General features: G+C 42.5%; 1 protein-coding gene across 1 annotated transcript in view; it reads right to left on the bottom strand.

Moving 5' to 3' along the window:
- The window catches only part of LOC136626559 (heparan-alpha-glucosaminide N-acetyltransferase-like), a 315,606-nt gene that overhangs the window by 247,954 nt on the left and 48,942 nt on the right, over positions 1 to 18,710 (bottom strand). The window contains exon 5 of the mRNA XM_066601610.1: positions 18,374 to 18,437. Coding sequence (XP_066457707.1) covers positions 18,374 to 18,437 — 64 coding nt within the window. The remainder of the gene's footprint in view (positions 1 to 18,373; positions 18,438 to 18,710) is intronic.

The following is an 18,710-nucleotide window of genomic DNA, read 5'->3' as shown; positions in this document are numbered from 1 at the left end:
TAAACTAGCAAGCTGAGCCTCATCTGCTAGGAGACAAATAGCAACAAGCAGAACTCCTTTCATTTAACTTTAATTAGGCTTGAAGATTGCATTCATAGCCATGCAAAATGCCCGAGATATTACAGGAATATCAGTCTAATGGAAACATATGAATTGCTTACATAGAGGAATGCTCCCAATTCATAGAAATGCTGAAGTGCTTGGCATTCACATAAAAGTGAAGCATTTCTACCACAAAGGTCTATGTCTGTGGAAGGGGGGAGCGCTGCTCTGTCCGCTCTCTTAGGGCTCATTCACACAAGCGTTGCGATGTTACACCTGCGTAAAATCACCGTGATGAAGAATAGCCTTGATTGAGTCCCGATATTAATTAGCGTTTTCTCATCCATTCACACGGGCGTATCGCATTAAAAATACGCTGCAGCCTGGAATTCCGACGGTCTGCAGAAATCCTCGGAATGACTTCTAATGCTTAAATAGAGCCAGCTGTCTTTGTTTCCAAGCGCCGGATGCAGGTTAACTCCCTCTCCAGCGATTTTCATTAAAAAAAAATAGATCAGCAATCGAAAACAGTTGCCGATTTGACGTTTTTCCTGTGCGATTCTTTTTTTTTTTTCACGTGCTCGAAAATCACCCATTGGAATCCAATGCTTCACATGGTCGCAATTTTCAGCCGATGTTTTAGTGTGGCTAAATAATGCCTGTGTGAATAAGGCCTTACTTTAGTGACTCCTGGTGTGTTTAGCCACGCTAAGCTCTGACCCCGCTGTCAGACAGGTTAGGGGGCAAAGTGAAGGGGAAGGCTGGCTGTGAGCTAAAATCAGGCATGTGGCAGAAGATTGTGGCGCATAAAGCACCAGAAAGTTGCCAGCGTTGTGTGTGAAGAACCCCCTTACCCCTCTGGATGGAGCTTAAAGGTTCTCGGCGCCTCAGGCACCCTATATAAAGGTCATTTTTTGATGCGCCACTGAATTGGCCAGGACTGAGAAAAAGCAGGGACTGTGAAGGAAGAGCGCAGAAGAAAGAAACTGCGGACTAAGGCACAGAGAGAGGCTGCAGAGCTGCTGCTGGGGAGCTGGTACAGAATGTGCAACAGTCTGCAGAGAAGCTGCCATAGCTATGTAGAGGCCAGCATCCGCTGAACTGAGTACCAGAGTCTGGATGAAGCTGCAACGAGACAGTCTGTACCACAGACCCCAACCTGGTGAAAACATCTGGAGAGTGACAAGGATTCATAGAAACCGAGGTAGAGTCGCGTTCCTGACCTTGGACTAGCCTGAGTCGGTAGTAGCAGGGACTCCCACACAGCACAATTGTATGCGAGGCCGACCTTCATCTGACAATAGGGTTTCACACTATTGGGGATTTAGACAGTTGAACAATAGCACTGTTGCATAGGACTGGAACCACTCTACTTGGCTTGCCTCTACAAACTGAGATAGGGCCACAGGGGTCTAAACACTAGAGAAATAACAGCTGAGGTACAAACACCGTGCTTCAAGTGGACTGTGGTTCTAGTAGTAGCGCATTAACCCTATGAAGTACAGTCTATGTGATTTGTATTCCTGTTTAGCAGGACTGATCTCCTTACAGCATCATTTACACTGTGTTGCCAGCGCTGCTATTACTTCATACTAAGTACAATTTATAATTATTATTGTTTCTTATTGTGCATTAAGTATTACTGATCCTGGGATTTAGTTTGCTGTAGTTAGTGTCAGGTAGAATGTATGGCAAAAGTTAAATGTCTTATTTGTTATTACTCATTTCCATTTCTTTGTAAATAAATATTGCATTGTCTTGTAACTCCTTCTGCTGCATCCTATCCTGAATCTGTGTGGTTATACCAACATCTGGATAGAAACAACATGTAAGAAACAATCTAGATAAGTCCATCAACAAAGTATTGTTCTCAATAGTCACTGAAGCCAAATATAAGTAATGCCAGCCTATAAAAAATATCCTGCCTGTTCTTCCGGCTGCAGAGATGTGGGAAGGTCTGGCAGGTCTTCAGAAAATCAACTTTATCTCCTGATCATAAAAGCATTAAATAGATTTTCAGAGTAATGGGACTTGACAGACCTAAGGACTTCAAAGAGTAGAGAGAAGGCGTCTCTGGATTGGATGCAGCAGAGATAGTACGGAGATGCTGAGACTGATAAGAACTTCTGCAGATACCAAAACTCATTTCCTAAATCCTAAGAGTGGCACCTGCTGATCAAACCTGCTGCCTTTACTTCCTGGGAGGATTGGAGGGGGGAAGTAGTCTTCAAGGAATAAGATTTTTAATCATTCACTACAGTGAACTGTTTTAACTACATTATGGCCAGCATGTCACCAGATCCAACAAACGCAAAGTACATGTGTGTCTAATATTCATGTTCACCAGTTATTTTCTTGTGGCTTCACAAACTTTCACCCTCAAAACTGCCCATAGAACTTATCAGTGACGAAATCCAATTTTAGTCCCCACTAACCCCACGCAGTCAGGAGTGTGCCCAGGAATTTCAGTTAAGGGAAAAATCAAGGCAGGAATAGCAAACATGGCGCACTCCATCTGTTTTAGGCCGCATGCATATTTGCACACACATGAGCATGGGATTTTTGTAGAATGAATGACACTTGTTTTAAACCACAATCAGCGAATTTTACTGTACTTTTTCCATGTGCAAGGGCACGGGAATTTGCTTGCCAGAAAAAAAAAACGTATTCATTGAAATGGCTACTCAGTTGAATGATTTCCAGATTTGCTCTTTTTCCTCCACAATTAGGGCTCCTACCGACTTGTGTTTTTTTAACCCTGCGATATCGCTGATTTTTTTAACTAGATTGTCAATGAAAGTTTCTAATGTTAAAAACGCATCGCACAAAAATCGCAAAGCACAAACTTGTGATGCATTATTAACATTAGAAAGTCACATTGACATTCGCGTTAAAAAAAACCACTCCCTACACAGTGTTTCACACATCCCCTAGCGTATTTTGAATGTTTTGACTTCAATGGGGACTCTTGGCGCACAATACTGTACAATGAAAATGCGCAGAAAAAATATGCACACAAGAACGAACACCTTGAAATGGGTTCTATTCACTGTGTATTGCATTAGCAAAGTTTAAGTGCTCAAATACACACGCAAATACACCCATCTGACACAGGCCTTAGGGCAAAAGCACAAGGACATATGCGCAACTATGCTTGTCGCTACTGAGCATAGTAGCGCATGAACAAGTGTTTGTTTTTTTCCAGGCCATTCAAATTCTGCACCATAGCACCAGAGTTTGAAAAAAAAAAAGTGGGATAATAGTCTTGGCCAATCTTTCCTGTATGTAGTATTAACGGGAGAATACCGCTGATGAAAGAAAAATTATTGAAATCCATGGTTTGTTCCGTCCCGTTATGAGGCCGAGATTATCACAGCCGCAAAACGTGACTAAATCATACCCATCTGAAGAAGCCCTTAGATCTCATAACGCACAAATCTTGTGCAATTTTTACAGCTGTGTGAAAGCGGCCAAAGAACCAAGTCGTTGCCTCATTGTGGGTAAATGCCATTAAACCCTGCTGTGTCCATGTCCTTATCTGCATCATTCTGGACCAGGGTCTGAGTCACACACATTGGCCTAATACCTGACCCCTTTACAAGCTATACAGCGCCCTATTTACTACAATCCCAAGGCCCAAGAACAGATTTTCGCTGCGGAATTCGCGGCCAGATGTCCGTCACAAATTCCACAGCACTGTCTGTCCATAGAAATGCTATGCTTCCCTGCCAACAAGCGGAAATCAACTGCGATTTTCCGCTCGTGGGAGAGAATTGCAGCATGTTCTTTTTAGTGCGGAAAAATCGCATGAACGGCTTCCATTGCAGCTAATGGAAGTCTTACGTCTCGTGGCACCTCCGCACTGAGCACTGCGGAAGTATCGCGAGAATCCGAGTTACAGCCCAGGACCTGCACTGCACATATGCGCCGGCCAAAACACTCGCAGCGGATCCGGACAGATGAGTATGGGTCTCTGGGGGTCACCGGGTCTGATTCCGCTGTGAGATTTCGCAGTCGGAATCCGATCTGGCCGTGGACAGAAGGCCTAAATGTGGGGAAATTTATAAAACCAGCTTGGCTGTAAATATCTGAGATGCTACCTTAAACCAATCCAATAACAATGCATCAAACCTGGTTGGCTTCTATGGACAGCTGATGACACTGTCCTTCCACTAGAGTCTATAGATATCCTCCATAGTTCACCGAGCTTCGTATATGGGTTGCTTTTTTTTGTCATTTGCTTATTATATTTGAAGCGTTTTTAAGAAGAGTCCAAGCCAACCGGCACTTGGAGTTCATCAGCATCTAGAAGATGGCTTACATGACATTGATTAAGTCTTGAAATGGTTAAATGACCAAGACAAGAGTGCAGCATCTATGCGGTGTAATATTTCAAGACTAAACTCAATTCCTGCGGCGGTGATGAATGACAGAGGCTCGCTGGCTAGTGGCTTGATTTCATTTTATCATTACTGTACTATGTGGGCCAGCTGTGTACTCCGGCCGTCCTACCCGCTCCTCAGAGATCGCCTATCATTTGTCTTTGGAATGGAGGGACATCGGCTCATTTCTGCACAAGATTCCCGCTGGTGATGCCAACAATGCCAAAGCCATATTGTGTGATGGTTCAGGTTTCTTTGCAGTTAGTGGTTAAAACATTATCATGTCAAGTAGCACAATGATTAGAACAAGTAAATGGAAACTCCGTTCCCAGCAAATTTGTCATTCAGGATTCTAGAAATGTGGGAAAACATGTCCTGTCGTAGTTGTAAGCCAACTTTTACATGCATGCAACGTTACATTTTAACCCCTTCCTATCACCCATACAGCTATATATGTATGCCCTAACTGCATATTCCCCATGGCTATTGAATGACAGCTGAGAGCTGCCCCTGATTGGTCCCTCACTCACCCATTCATGAATGGGTGAGTGAGAGCTGCCTCTGATTGGTGAGGGCTGTGACCAATCAGAGGCAGCCCATTCAGCAGGGGGGATTTTAAATCCCTGCCTGCTAAATACTACACAGAGCAGTTCAGGAGAACTGCCGGCCGGCCGCGGCTGAACTCTGGCTGAGTATATATTTTTTTTCATTTTTATACATTTTTGGATGTTTTTCAGGGAAGGGCTTATATTTTTAAGCCCTTCCCGAAAATTCATGCCACACTCGCCGGCAGCCCATTGCATTCAATGGAGCCGGCTGTATTGCCGGCTCCACTGAATTTCAATGGGTTGGACAGCGCTCCTTTGATTGGGCCCGTTTCGCCGAAAACGCTGCTAGCTGCAGATTTTTTGGCGAATCGTCGGCCCGGTCACGTGATTTGCGGATGCGCATCCGTCATGCGATCCGCAAATCGCGGCAAAAACCGGTCGTCTGACCGAGGCCTAACATGTATAGCTGCCTGGACACTATTTAAAATGGCTTATTTTTAGAGTAGGGCTTATATTTCAAAAATCCTGAAAAATCATGCTAAAGTTATTCTTGGGGAAACGGTACATAAAATAAAAAACATTAAAAGTTAAAAGGGAAACTTCTCAGTTGTTGCTTTAAAAAAAAGAAAATATATAATTGGTATTGTTGTGTCCGTAAGGGCTCCTGCCCACTTGCCTCTCTTTAACACTGCAATATTGCTGCATTTTTTTAACATGAATGTCATTGGGACTTTCTAATGTTAAAAACGCATCCCAAGTTTGTGCTTTGTGATTTTTTGCAATGCGTTTTTTATATTAGAAAGTCCTACTGACATTAACGTTAAAAAAACGCAGCCCTAAAGGTTCAATTTATTAAAATACCACATTATTAACCCCTTAATGACATGGGCTATTTTGGCATTGAGGACCAAGCGATTTTTGGTATTTTTCCATCTCCATTTTTCAAAAGCCATAACTTTTTTATTTTTCTGTCGACGCGGCCATATAAGGGCTTGTTTTCTGTGTGGCGAACTGTAGTTTTTATCGGCGTCATTTTTGGGTACATAGACTATATCGTAAAACTTTTATTATTTTTTTTATGATAACAGGGAGAGAAAACGACTCAAATGTGCCATAGATTTTTTTTTACAGCATTAATCATGCAGCATAAATGACACACTAAATTCTTTCTGCAGGTCGGTACGGTTACAACGATACCAAAATTCTTTTTTTTTTGGAAATCTTTTTTTTTCTCTATAGCTGCATTCAAAGTCCTATAACTTTTTTATTTTTCTATGTACGGAGCTCTATGAGGGCTTATTTTTTGTGAGACGAGCTGTAGTTTTTACTGGTACCATTTTGGGGAATGTACGGCTTTTTTGATCACTTTTATTTTATTTTTGGGGAGGCAAAATGCTAAAAATTAGCATTTTGCCTCTGCTTTTTAGCGTTTTTTTTAACGCTTTTTGCCGTACAAAATAAAAAGCATGTTCAACTTTTTGTACACGGCGTTACGTCAATACCCAATATGTGGGGTTTTAATTTTTTTTTTATGCTAATATTTAAAAAAGCACAAAAAAGGTTTTTTTTAACTTTCTTTTTTTACATTTTTCTTTTTTTTACACTATTTGAGTCCCTCTGAGGCACTTACAGTACAGCACTTATGATCGCTGTGATAAGGCATGGCAGGGCTACTGCTCTGCCATGCCTTATCGCTTATACAGTGATCATAGGCATTGGCACTACAGGACGTCTGGCGTCCTGTTCCCATGGCGACAGGCCGGGCTCTCGCGATAACATCGCGAGAGCTGGCCGCAGACACAGACGAAGTGAGCTCCCTCTGTGAACTCTTTCCCTACCATCTACTTAGATCCCGGCAGGAAAGGGGTTAACAGCGGGGGGCGCGTCTCCAATGCCCCCCCGCTGTTGCAGCAGGACGACGGCTGTGACTGACAGCCGGCTCCCGCTGCGGGATAGCGCAAGGTCAGTCATGATCTCGCGCTATCCCGATGACGTACCGGTACGTCATTTTGCGCGAAGTACCCACCTCCCATGACGTACCGGTACGTCATATAGCGGGAAGGGGTTAATCTTGCATGGGGAACGCCGTCAGAAAAAATACACAATGCCAAAAATGGTCACCCTGTCTCCAAGAAAAAAATGAAGAAAAAAAGCAATCAGAAAGTCATATGTACTGTACCCCAAAATGCTACTAAGGAAAACTACAGGTTGTCCCACAACAAATGAGTCCTCACACTCATTTATAAATAAGACCCCTCCTCTAAAGCAGGTTTCCTATATTTTTGGGGGAGGCAACTGGGAATAATACAGTTATTGAAATTGTGTTCACTTGCGTTAAAACGATTATTATTTTGGGTGGATTTTTCAAAAACCATAACTTTTTTTATTTTTGAGGGCTTTTATAGTACGAAGGCTTGTTTTTTTGTGTGGCAAACTGTAGTTTTTATTAGTATCCATTTTAGAAACTGTGAGACATTGAACGGGTTAATTCTGGATGCTCGCTATATTTCACCCCAGCTCAGATGTTACGCACAGTGGATATGAAGGGAGTTCATGCCTCACTGTATGGGACACGAGGGAAAACCAGGATGCAATATGATCTCCAGCAAGAGTAGTTGCTAGAAATGTTTTAAAATATGTTCGGGCCTGCTTTTTTTGGAATGGATGATAGGTAGAGATGAGCGAGCGTACTCGGAAAAGCACTACTCGCTCGAGTAATTTGCTTTATCCGAGTATCGCTGTGCTCGGGTCTGAAGATTCGGGTGCCGCTGCGGCTGACAGGTGAGTCGCAGCGGGGAGCAGGGGAGAGCGGGCGGGAGAGAGGGAGAGAAAGATCTTACCTCCGTTCCTCCCCGCTCTCCCCTGCAGCTCCCCGCTCCGTGCCGGCACCCGAATCTTCAGACCCGAGCACAGCGATACTCGGATAAAGCAAATTACTCGAGCGAGTAGTGCTTTTCCGAGTACGCTCGCTCATCTCTAATGATAGGCTGTCCATTCCACCCCCTCCACTCCAGGTCTTATTAGGGGGAGGCAAGCTCCCCAGGTGTAGAGGCTGGGTAGTTAACCCAGTCCATAAAGTCTGCAGCTATGCAAACATGGAGTAGGCTGAGTGCAGCTAGATGCTGGAAGCTGCTGGTCTCATGAGACACCTTATCCCTTACCAAGGGAAAAAACTGGACTTTTGTACAAGCATGTGGATTTCATGCGGCTGCAACGAGCCGTCCATATAATCAGGGACGAACTCTGTATAGTAAGTGCTGGATAAGCAGGATTTTGTTTTATGCCTGAAGTTAAGGGCTTATTCAGACATTCACGCCCGGCCGATATACGGCGTCCCTCTCTGCAGGGAGAGGAGGCTGCAAGAGTCGGGAGCAGTGCACTGAGCTCCTGCCCCCTCTCCACCCACTCTCCGCCCCTCTGCACTATTTGCAATGAGAGGGGGCGGGATTGGGGTGAAGCTAAGTTTCCGTGACTCTTAGGCCTCATGTCCACGGGGAAAATCAGGCCCGCTACAGATTCTCCATGGAGAATCTGCAGCGGGTCCCTCCTGCCCCGCGGACATGAGCGCTTAAAATCGGAATTTAAAAGAATTAACTCACCCGCAGCGGATCGGGAAGGTCTTCTCTTCCTCACGGCCGGATCTTCTTTTTCGGCTGGCGGATGAACTCGTCACGGCGGCGGGCACATCCGCCAAGCAGATGCAAGAAAGATCCGGCCGTGAGGAAGAGAAGACCTTCCCGGTCCGCTGCGGGTGAGTTAATTCTTTTAAATTCCTATTTTAGGTCTCCCGCGGATCTGGACGGCTTCCATAGGCTTCAATAGAAGCCCGCGGGAGCCGTCCCCGCAGGAGACCCACACGAAAATGGAGCATGGTCCAGATTTTTTCATGCTCCATTTTTTTTAAAATCCCTTTTATTGACCATCCGCGGGTATTTATCTACCCGCGGGTGGTCAATGCATCCCTATGGGGTGCGGATCCGCGGGCAGGAGAAGAGTTAAAATCCGCTGCGGATTTTAATTCTTCTTTTGCCCGTGGACATGAGGCCTTACAACCTAACATTCAAAATCCCATAACTTTTTTATTTCTCCATGGACAGAGCTCTGCACGGGCTTGTTTTTGTGTGACAAGCTGTAGTTTTCATTGGTACCATTTTTGGGTACATGCGGCTTTTTGATCAGTTTTATTGCATTTTTTTGGGGAGGCAAGATGAACAAAATAAGCATTTTGCCATAGTGTTCAATTCGTATAGGTCGTTAGGAACATGATGGTACCAAATATGTGGGTGTGTGAAAAGGGTTCTTGTTTGTAATTGTTTTACATGTTTTTTGTTTTTTGTTTTTTTTTTACTTTATTTTATGCATTTTATGTCCTTGTAGGGGACATAAAAATGACTTGCATCAGAAAAGCAGTGACTTCTGTACTGCAATGCATTATTGCTAACAGCAGCAATTACAGGCCATGGCAACCCATCAGCCCTCTGTATTTTTTATAGTGGAAGGCTGATGACATCACAGAGGGAGCGCACTCCCTCTGTAAACACCTTACATGCCACGATTCCCGGGTGTCTGAATCCACAGGATCTAAGTTTATGTCCTGTTGCATTAACTACCATCCTGCTAGTACATTAACTTTTGCCCTTTAGCATGAAGGGGTTAAACTCACAGCCTGTCAGTGTTTGACCTACCCGGTCCAATTTATTCTTCTAGCAAAAGTAACCTAATCATACATTTAATCACAGCAGCGAGCTCGTTAATTCCCTTTCTTTGACAACAGACCTCATCACCTCCTCTCAAGGCATGGATTAATAAAATCAACCAGATTGCTAAGTTTGAAGAAATTTTGAGTCCTATCGAGAGGAAGCATGATCTATTTCTAAGACCCGGTCCGCTTGGCTAAGTTTTTCAACCCTAATCTCAACCTTTACAATACTACAGCGTTGCGGAATAAGATGGCGCTATAGAAATAAAGATTATTATGATCATTCCACGCCCTCACCGGACACTAATGCTATCGTCCTTCTTTGGAGTTGATCTAACAGGATTTTAATTTGCATTGTTCCCATTTGTTCTAGAACCTTACATATTGTCCACCTCTACCCCTCCTCCTCCACTTATAGGTTATCCTGCGTTATATTGCTTGTCTAATGGTGGCTACACACGAACGTATTTGCACACGCACTGCACAGCGAATAGGACTCATTTTCAATGGGTTCAGCCTCACTTTCGTTTTGCGAAAAAAAACGACATTTGCGCACAAAAGGCACCACAGCCGATCCCTGTGCAATTAAGCAATGAACTGCGCAGTTTTGCCAGGAAAATCGATAACAGTGGGAACCAATTAGGCTGCACAGCCTTTTAAATCTGTGTAGGTGTGTCCTGCGCCAATGTGAACCATCCCAGGCAGCACAAAAAGTACAGTAAACTGCACAAAAACGTGCATTATACTGTGACCTTCACAGCGCAAGAAATCGTGAGCTTTTTTGCGCATACACCCATGTGAAGGCACCCTAAAGTGAAGAATACTCAGTGAATGGAGGCAGGATGGTTGGAACGATCACCAACCCACCGACCTCCATTCACAGTAAACAGGCATCATTTATACTTGACTGATGACCTCTTTACACTTGACGATCATTGTTTGGTGTTTCTGCCTGCAGAAACGCCAAACAAACACATTATCATTCGTTCTTTAGTTGCTGCCGGCATTTACTCTGAATGATCATCGTCAAGAATCAGACTGATGATCAGGCCGTGTAAAAAGGCCCTTACTGACCGTCTATACCTTAGGGCTTAAACACATGGGCCAGTTGTTGTCCCGTTATGCGGCCGTGATAATCACTGTGAGTGTAGTTGTGCATATGGTCATGTGAAGCTGCCCTTACTGTTGGTGCTCTTTATTGTGTTACTATCTTGTTCTCTCTCTATTTTATAATTCCTTAAAGGGGTTGTCTCGTGAAATCAAGTGGGGTTATACACTTCTGTATGGCCATATTAATGCACTTTGTAATATACATCGTGCATTAAATATGAGCCACACAGAAGTTATTCACTTACCTGCTCCGTTGCTAGCGTCCCCGTCGCCATGGATCCGTCTAAATTCGCTGTCTTCTGGCGTTTTTAGACGCGCTTGCGCAGTCCGGTCTTCTCCCTGGTGAATGGGGCCGCTCGTGCCGGAGAGCTGGTCCTTGTAGCTCCGCCCCGTCACGTGTGCTGATTCCAGCCAATCAAAAGGCTGAAATCGGCAATGGACCGCACAGAGCCCACGGTGCACCATGGGAGAAGACCCGCGGTGCATCGTGGGTGAAGATCCCGGCGGCCATCTTGGTAAAGGAAGAAAGAAGTCGCCGCAGCGCGGGGATTCGGGTAAGTAATAAACTTTTTTTTTTTTTTTAACCCATCCCTTGGGTTTGTCTCGTGCCGAACGGGGGGGCCTATTGAATAAAAAAAACAAAACGTTTCGGCGTGAGACAACCCCTTTAAATCCTAATGAAAATTTGAGTATCAAAAAAAGAAATGAGTCCTCGAAGCCCTACAGATAGAAAAATGATGACGTTATTGGGGTCAAAAGATAGTGACAGAGAGCAATATATAATATATAAATTTTTTATTTTTTTTTATTTATTTTTTGTTAATGTTACTTTTTTAAGTAGTGCTATATTAAGAAACTATATACATTTGGTATTGCTGCAAGTGCACTGACCCACAGAATAAAGATAACATGTTATTTCTACTGCATCATCAACTTTGTAAAAACAAAATCCGCTAAAACATGACAATTGCTTTTTTCCTATTTCGGCCCACTTAGAAATGTTTGATAATTTTCCAATACCTTATATGGTAGTTTAAATGCAACCAATGAAAAAAAACAAGTTGGCACACCTGAAGCCAGCCCTCCAGTAGATGTGTCTCTGGAAACATTTAAAAGTTATGATTTTTTTGAAAGTGAGGGTATCAGAGCGTGACCCGGACAGAGGAGCATCAATGACCCCTGGTGATAAAAAGGATGGAGCAAGCGGGATGTATATAAATATGTAAAACTCTGTATGTGTATATATAATACTTTATACACATGAAGTTTATAGCCTTTATGTAGGCTTAACTGGTTAATAATTGCTGAACACTGGTAGTGTATAAGCTTAGAAATGTATATGTACTAATTCATAATTCTAGAAATAGGTACCATACAAGTATGGTCGGAGAAGAGTTAACCCCGGAGAGTTTATAGACCAACCAAACAACGACCTGGAGGAAAGGTCTGCCCTCAGACCAACATCACTGCACATGCTGAGGTTTGAGGACCAGTGATAACTAATGAATTGTAATAAGCTACACATATTCATAGACAAGGTGTCTCTTAGTAATTTATTTGTCTAAAATCTATACATATTACCACTTGTTCCCAAAATAAAGGGGAAATTGTCCTGATTTCACAAGTTCTGTGTGGCTAGTCAATAATTTTGTGAGCAGCTTATAACTTAACCATTTTTGAATTCGGAAAAATCTACCAGTGTTGCTCCATTGCTCTAACACTATACAGTCAATAAACATGCGCTCTCCTCTGGTTTTTATTAGTAATATTTAATACTTTAATACTGAAGCAGGGAATTTTTTTTTTTTTTTTTTTTTTATTCTTTCCATTAGACCTCATGACATATCTGTTGCAGGCCGCGCCGCAGACCGTTGCTGTATGGGGTCGCTGCATTGGATTGAGCTTTTTTCACCATAAAAAAAATCCAGCCATTTTAATTTTTATCGACTGAGAAACAGATAATATATCTTTAGAAAAGCATTGTGTTGTAGTGTTTTATTGTTCTCACATCTCAATTCTTCCTGCTTTTTCCATGAATAAACACAGCAACACCTCATACACAACACTTTTATTCTAAGCATTGTGGGCTGTATGCATGACAATGTCTAATTTGTATCAATGCTCCCTTTCATTAGCAGGAAGTTCCAGTTTAATTATAATATTATTGAATTGCATTATAAGTAATTGACCAATATATGTGATGGGGCAGCAGTGGAGAAATAGAATCCCCTCCAGCTGTATATACATTTACATATATACATTATAACAATGGGCTTTGCTGTTTCAGAAAGGCTGTTGCTACATTTAGCTGTCATCTCACACCTCCAAACTATTCCTCTCATCATGTTGTTTTTTGTCTTGCTGTATCGCTACCACTAAATGGTAATGAGTTCTTAAAGGGAACCCGTCACCAGGTTCATACTGCCCAAACCATCAGCTGCAGGAGTCTGGGACAGCTACGTCTATTCAGCCTATCTTTGTGTTATTTAGAAATGCTACTGTGTTTCAGAAAAATATTATACTTAGAAGTCTGACTTGGGGCTCTTGAGTTAAAGGAGCTGACCATACCAGGCTCTCCCTGCCTGCAGCATCAAGAATGACAGCTCCTCTCCCTGCTTGTGTATAGGAAGTGGGCTGTCAGCCTTGATGATGTGGGCGGGGAGAGCCTGGGGCAGCCCATCTCTTTTATTCGAAGCTCCATTTCAGAGAAGCTCTGCACCAAACATCTTTTTTTTTTTTTTTTGAAACACAGTAGTATTTCAGAATAAATGAGCCAAATGGGTATATTTGTCCTGGGTTCATGCTGACTGTGGTTCGGGCATCATTAAACTGGTGATGGGTACACTTAATGATGAATGTCAACTTTTTAAATTTAAAATTCTTTGGTGATTAATTTCTCCATGACAATAGGGGTGCTGTGACCCCCTGTGTGATTGGATGGGTGGTTGAGAACACACACTGGGGCTCCATTCATCTCAATTGGATTACCAGAGATGGCTGAGTTCAAGCAGTTAACTATCTAACAGAAGGCGGCACCGCCCTCAGTGTACTGCTGTGAAGCGGCATTGCCGGCGGTGGCCGACAGCATGGTCAGCAGCAGGGAGGACACTGCGGCGGTGGGACATTCACTGCAAGACGGTGGCCGCACAGTGAGCCGGCAGCGGAGCAGGACACTTCGTTACATGAAAACAGCGCACATTGCATGAGGAAATCAGGGAGCCCATATGCAGTGGGGCACTGTTAGTGATCGCGCTGACAGCAGGAGGAGGAGATCAGGGACGCCACAGCGCTGGGGCCAGGGGACAGGCGGGTAGCTGAGGGAATGTCACTGATAGTGCAGACAGCAGGAGGAGGACTGCAGGGACGCCACAGGGCCAGGGGACAGGTGGTTGGCTGAGGGAATGTCACTGATAATGCAGACAGCAGGAGGAGGACTGCAGGGACGCCACAGGGCCAGGGGACAGGTGGTTGGCTGAGGGAATGTCACTGATAATGCAGACAGCAGGAGGAGGACTGCAGGGACGCCACAGGGCCGGGGGACAGGCGGGTAGCTGCAGTAACTGTGGTGGAGCAGAGCGCTGGCTAACAGACAGGAAGAAACAAGTGTACCAGCTTCTAGGACCTTCAGCTATTCAGCCAATCGGGAGCTAGGGGTGTAACAGGGGCAACCCTTCATGGAAGCCCTGTCAAACCCCTAGCTTCCGGTAGTGTCAAGATATACCAGTACTGGTGTATCCTGTGGATAGGTGATAACTTTTAATCTTGCACAACCCCTTTAACCCAAATTAGGAGGAGCACTGTTCATTCTACAGGAAAAGGACATTACAGTTTTGCATCAACAGAGCTTGTTCTACTTTAAATGGTTATTTCTATTAGTTCTATCAACAGGATTCAGGTGATTCTTGGCTTGAAAAATAACACCAGAAGCTTTTCTGTAATACTGATAGAACCAGAACGGCAGCTGTTTGAAGTGGGGTTGGGAATACTAAACTTACAGCTGCCATTTCAATCCTTGCACAGAGTAGGGGGAGGGGAGCAGATAAGCAGAAAGCAAAAAAGATTTGTAAAGGCCAAAGAAGATTAGGAGTAAAAGACCATTTACACGTAACGATTATCACTCAAAATTCGTTCAAACGACCGAAAATGAGCGTTAATGCTTACATGTAAACGCTGGCATCGTGCACTTTTTGTTTGAACGATGATGTCAAGGTGAACTTAAAATCCATCATTCAGCTACTGAGAAGTAAAGCAAACACATTTACCTCTCAGTAGATCGCCTGCTGTTATCTCTATGGGACTCGAAAGACAACATTGTAATCTGCCATTAGCCAGTGAGTTTAATTAATGTGGTTAATCTCACACTGGGCACTGCAAACAGCTCCTGGAGGCCCTTTTATATGCAAAAGAAAATAATAACGTGTTAATGGCCATTAACATTTTTTGCAAATAGATTGCAAAATCTTTCAATATTTCAAATATTTCAGCCATTTGAAAGATTATCTTTACGTGTAAATGCGCCTTTACATGGAGTTTCATTCATGCAATCGCCTCCCTTATCAATCAGAAAACATATTTGCTCTGATTGTCACATATGGGGGGTCATTTTTTAATCCCAAAAAAGGAGTGAGAAGATGAACATTTACTCATCTAATCTCTCTTCTTTGCTGTTTAACCCCTTCAGTGGTGGGTTTCATACCACCCTATCAGACCCACCAGGGCAGGTTTTTTAAATGGGTCAATCATTTAATTTCAACTAATTTTCCAGTCGCGTTCCAAAAGCCATAACTTTTTCATTTTTCTATTGACACAGCCATATAAGGGCTTGTTCTTTGCCGGACAAGTATTTTTGGGTATATATAATGTATTGCATAACTTTTGTGAAAAAAATTGTAGAGATTGGGGGAAAAAAAGAAATTCTGCCATTTGGTTTTTGGATCTCATTTTTACGGCGTTCAGCGTGCAGAATAAATGTGATTATTCTCACGATTCCGGCAAAACCAAGTTTAGACAGTTTATTTATATTTTGCTATTTTTGTACATTTAAAAATTTTTATTTTCTTAAAGGTTTGCTTTTGTCTCGCCACATTCCAAGAGCCGTATTAATTTTATTTTTCCATTGCCAGAGCTCTAGAAGGCCTTACTCTTTTGCGGGATGAACACTAGTCTTCATTTATCTAATTTTTAGAAACATGTAAATTTTTGATCGCTTTTTATTCCATTTTTTTCTAGTGACAAGATTAACAAAATCTGTAATTCTGGCATGTTTTTTATTTTTCACTGCATTCTCTGAGCAGTATAACTAATATATTAAAGTCATTCTACAGGCCGGTATGATTATGCCAATACCTAATTGTAATTGTTCTTTTCTTTTTCATGACTTTTTCACAGTTTAAAAAAAAAGTAATAAAAGTTTAAATCACCCTCCTTTTGCCATATCTATAATTAAAAAATCTAAATCATAAAAGAAAAATACATATTTGGTATCGCCGCATCCGTAAAAGTCCGATTTATCAAAGTAGTGCATTATTCACTCCACATGGTTAACGTAGTCCGAAAAATAAATAAAGAGCACCACAGATGCACTTTTTCAGTCCCCCTGTTTCACAGAAAAAATGCAATCAAAAGCGATCAAAAAGACGTATGTATGGTGAATTATTACTAACGTAAACGACAGGAAATCCTGCAAAAAATGAGCCCTTGCACAACTACGTCGACGGAAAAATTAAAAAGTTATTGCACGCAGAAGATGGCAGCAGAAAATAATTTTTAAAAATTAAATGTCTTTGAAAAATATACAAGTACTACAGCAAAAAAAAAAAAAAAAACTATACGAGTTTGGTATCGTAGAAATCGTACTGACCCATAGAATAAAGTTATCATGTCGTTTTTGTTGCAGTTTGTGTGCTGTGGAAACAAAACGCACTGAAAGATGGCGGAATGTCTTTTTTTTTTTTTTTCCCTCCACTTGGAATTTTGTAAAAGTTTTTCAGTACATTATATGGTACTTTATATAGTACCATCGAAAAACACAATTCGTCCTGAAGAAACAAGCCCTCTTTCAGCGATGTCAATGAGAAAATAAAGGAGTTATGATTTTCTTTAAATGGGGGAAGGAAAAAACAAAAAGGAGGGAAAAAAGGGGGGGGCCACATCATTAAAGGGTTAAATAATCTTCTAACTTCTTTCTCTGGCTCATTACAATGCAGGGATACTGTGTGTAATTTTGTTTTTCATTTTTTACAAAGAAAAGAGAGAAAAGTGTTTTTTTATTTTTTTATAATTTTTTTTTTTAACTTTTAAACTCTTTTTTTAAATTTTGCCCCTTTGGGGACTTCCAAAGAGACCCATCAGGACCCCCTGATCACATCCCGGGGGTCAGATGGTGACAGCCCTTTACATACTGCAGTTGCATGTAAGGGGTTAACACAGCAGAGATCGGAGGTTTTCTCCATTCTCTGCTCTGTAAGAGCTGGTTCCCGGCTATCCTCTGACAGCCAAGCACCAGCTCCTCCTGCAATAGAGACCATCGGCTTACTTCTGACAAGCATTTGGTCTCCATGGCAATCTGTAAACAAAGCAGGGCAGGAGTTTGAAAATAGAAGCGGGAAGTTGCCAGCAGATCGGTAATATCTTCCTGCTTCTTTTTTCAAACTCCTGCACTGCTCTGTGTGGGTCTGTGCAGGCAGAGCACAATGCCACAGCTTATAGCATTGTGCTCTGCAGGTCCCATAGTGAAACATAGCCCGGAAATCTTCTGGGCTATATCACTATGGGCAATTGAGCTTGTCCTGGAAAACTTCCAGGTGTGCCACTCAAGGGGTTAATCCCACAGATGTTCAATACAGCATCTGAATGTTTTTACAGAAAAAAAGTCAACTTTTTTTTCCTCTTACACAATGCTTTATATATTGAAAAAAAAACAAAATTGGCTCATCTCATTCTCTAGGGGAGGGTCCAGGGGTTATTGTATAGCACTGCATCTGGTGGAGAAGTTATTGTTTGTTGTGAAGAAGTGTGAACTTTGTACTCTGACCTCCCAGTTCAAGTAAACTGTGTGCCTTCAGTTTTACTGACACTTTTATGGACTCGGCTCTTCATTTTCATACCATAACGCATCCATCAAAAGGCAATGGCGTCACACCGAACCTACACGAAGCACCAATTGCACTCGCCAAAAGTCAGATTGCAATTCTACCTACTGCATGAGCCACCATTTTAGGTAAAATAGCCACCACCGTGATTGAGACAGAAGCGGCGCACCCACTCGAGCTGCACCTGCTAACTTCTGCTCGCTGCACAGGCGGTGAGCAGTATATTTGGTGCCAGAAACAGAATCCTAGTGACAATAATATATGCCATCTAGACAGTTACATGAGTTGTTAACATGGCAGGAAGTCAAAGCAGCTTGTCCAATACTAAATCCCAGTTCATCATGTGCTGAAGTCATAAAATCATGCTGGACATAAAACCATGAAAACAAAGTCCAATCTGGACCAGCAGCAGGACCAGTGACTGGATTATCAATAAAGACACTAATATACAATATATATCATACAGCAAAGACTGTTGTGATTTATTTGTCTTGTACTTACATCTTTAGACTCGCAGCCCGTTTTCTTTTTCAACTGCTTTAATAACTTGTGAGTGCAGGCCAACCTAGAAAAGTCAGACGATTCACCGTCAGCAAACACAAGGTGAAATCAATATAACATATAGTGGGGAAAATTCATCTGCAATGTCACAGGGATGGGTGTTGGAGTGCTCTAAATGCTGCCATTTGAGCAATGTCTGAGGCATTGTAAAATAATGATGTAGGCTTCAATACATTTTTGGTGCATTTTTTTCACAGACTTGCTGCAATTTTGAATGTGTTTTTTTAAGTATAGTAAGTAATCAATTAAATGCTGCAATCCAATAGGTGGCACTGCA

The sequence above is a fragment of the Eleutherodactylus coqui genome, chromosome 4 (assembly GCF_035609145.1).
Source record: "Eleutherodactylus coqui strain aEleCoq1 chromosome 4, aEleCoq1.hap1, whole genome shotgun sequence".
NCBI lineage: Eukaryota > Metazoa > Chordata > Amphibia > Anura > Eleutherodactylidae > Eleutherodactylus > Eleutherodactylus coqui.
Note: the sequence above shows the minus strand (reverse complement) of the source record. Positions and strands in the feature narration are given on the sequence as shown.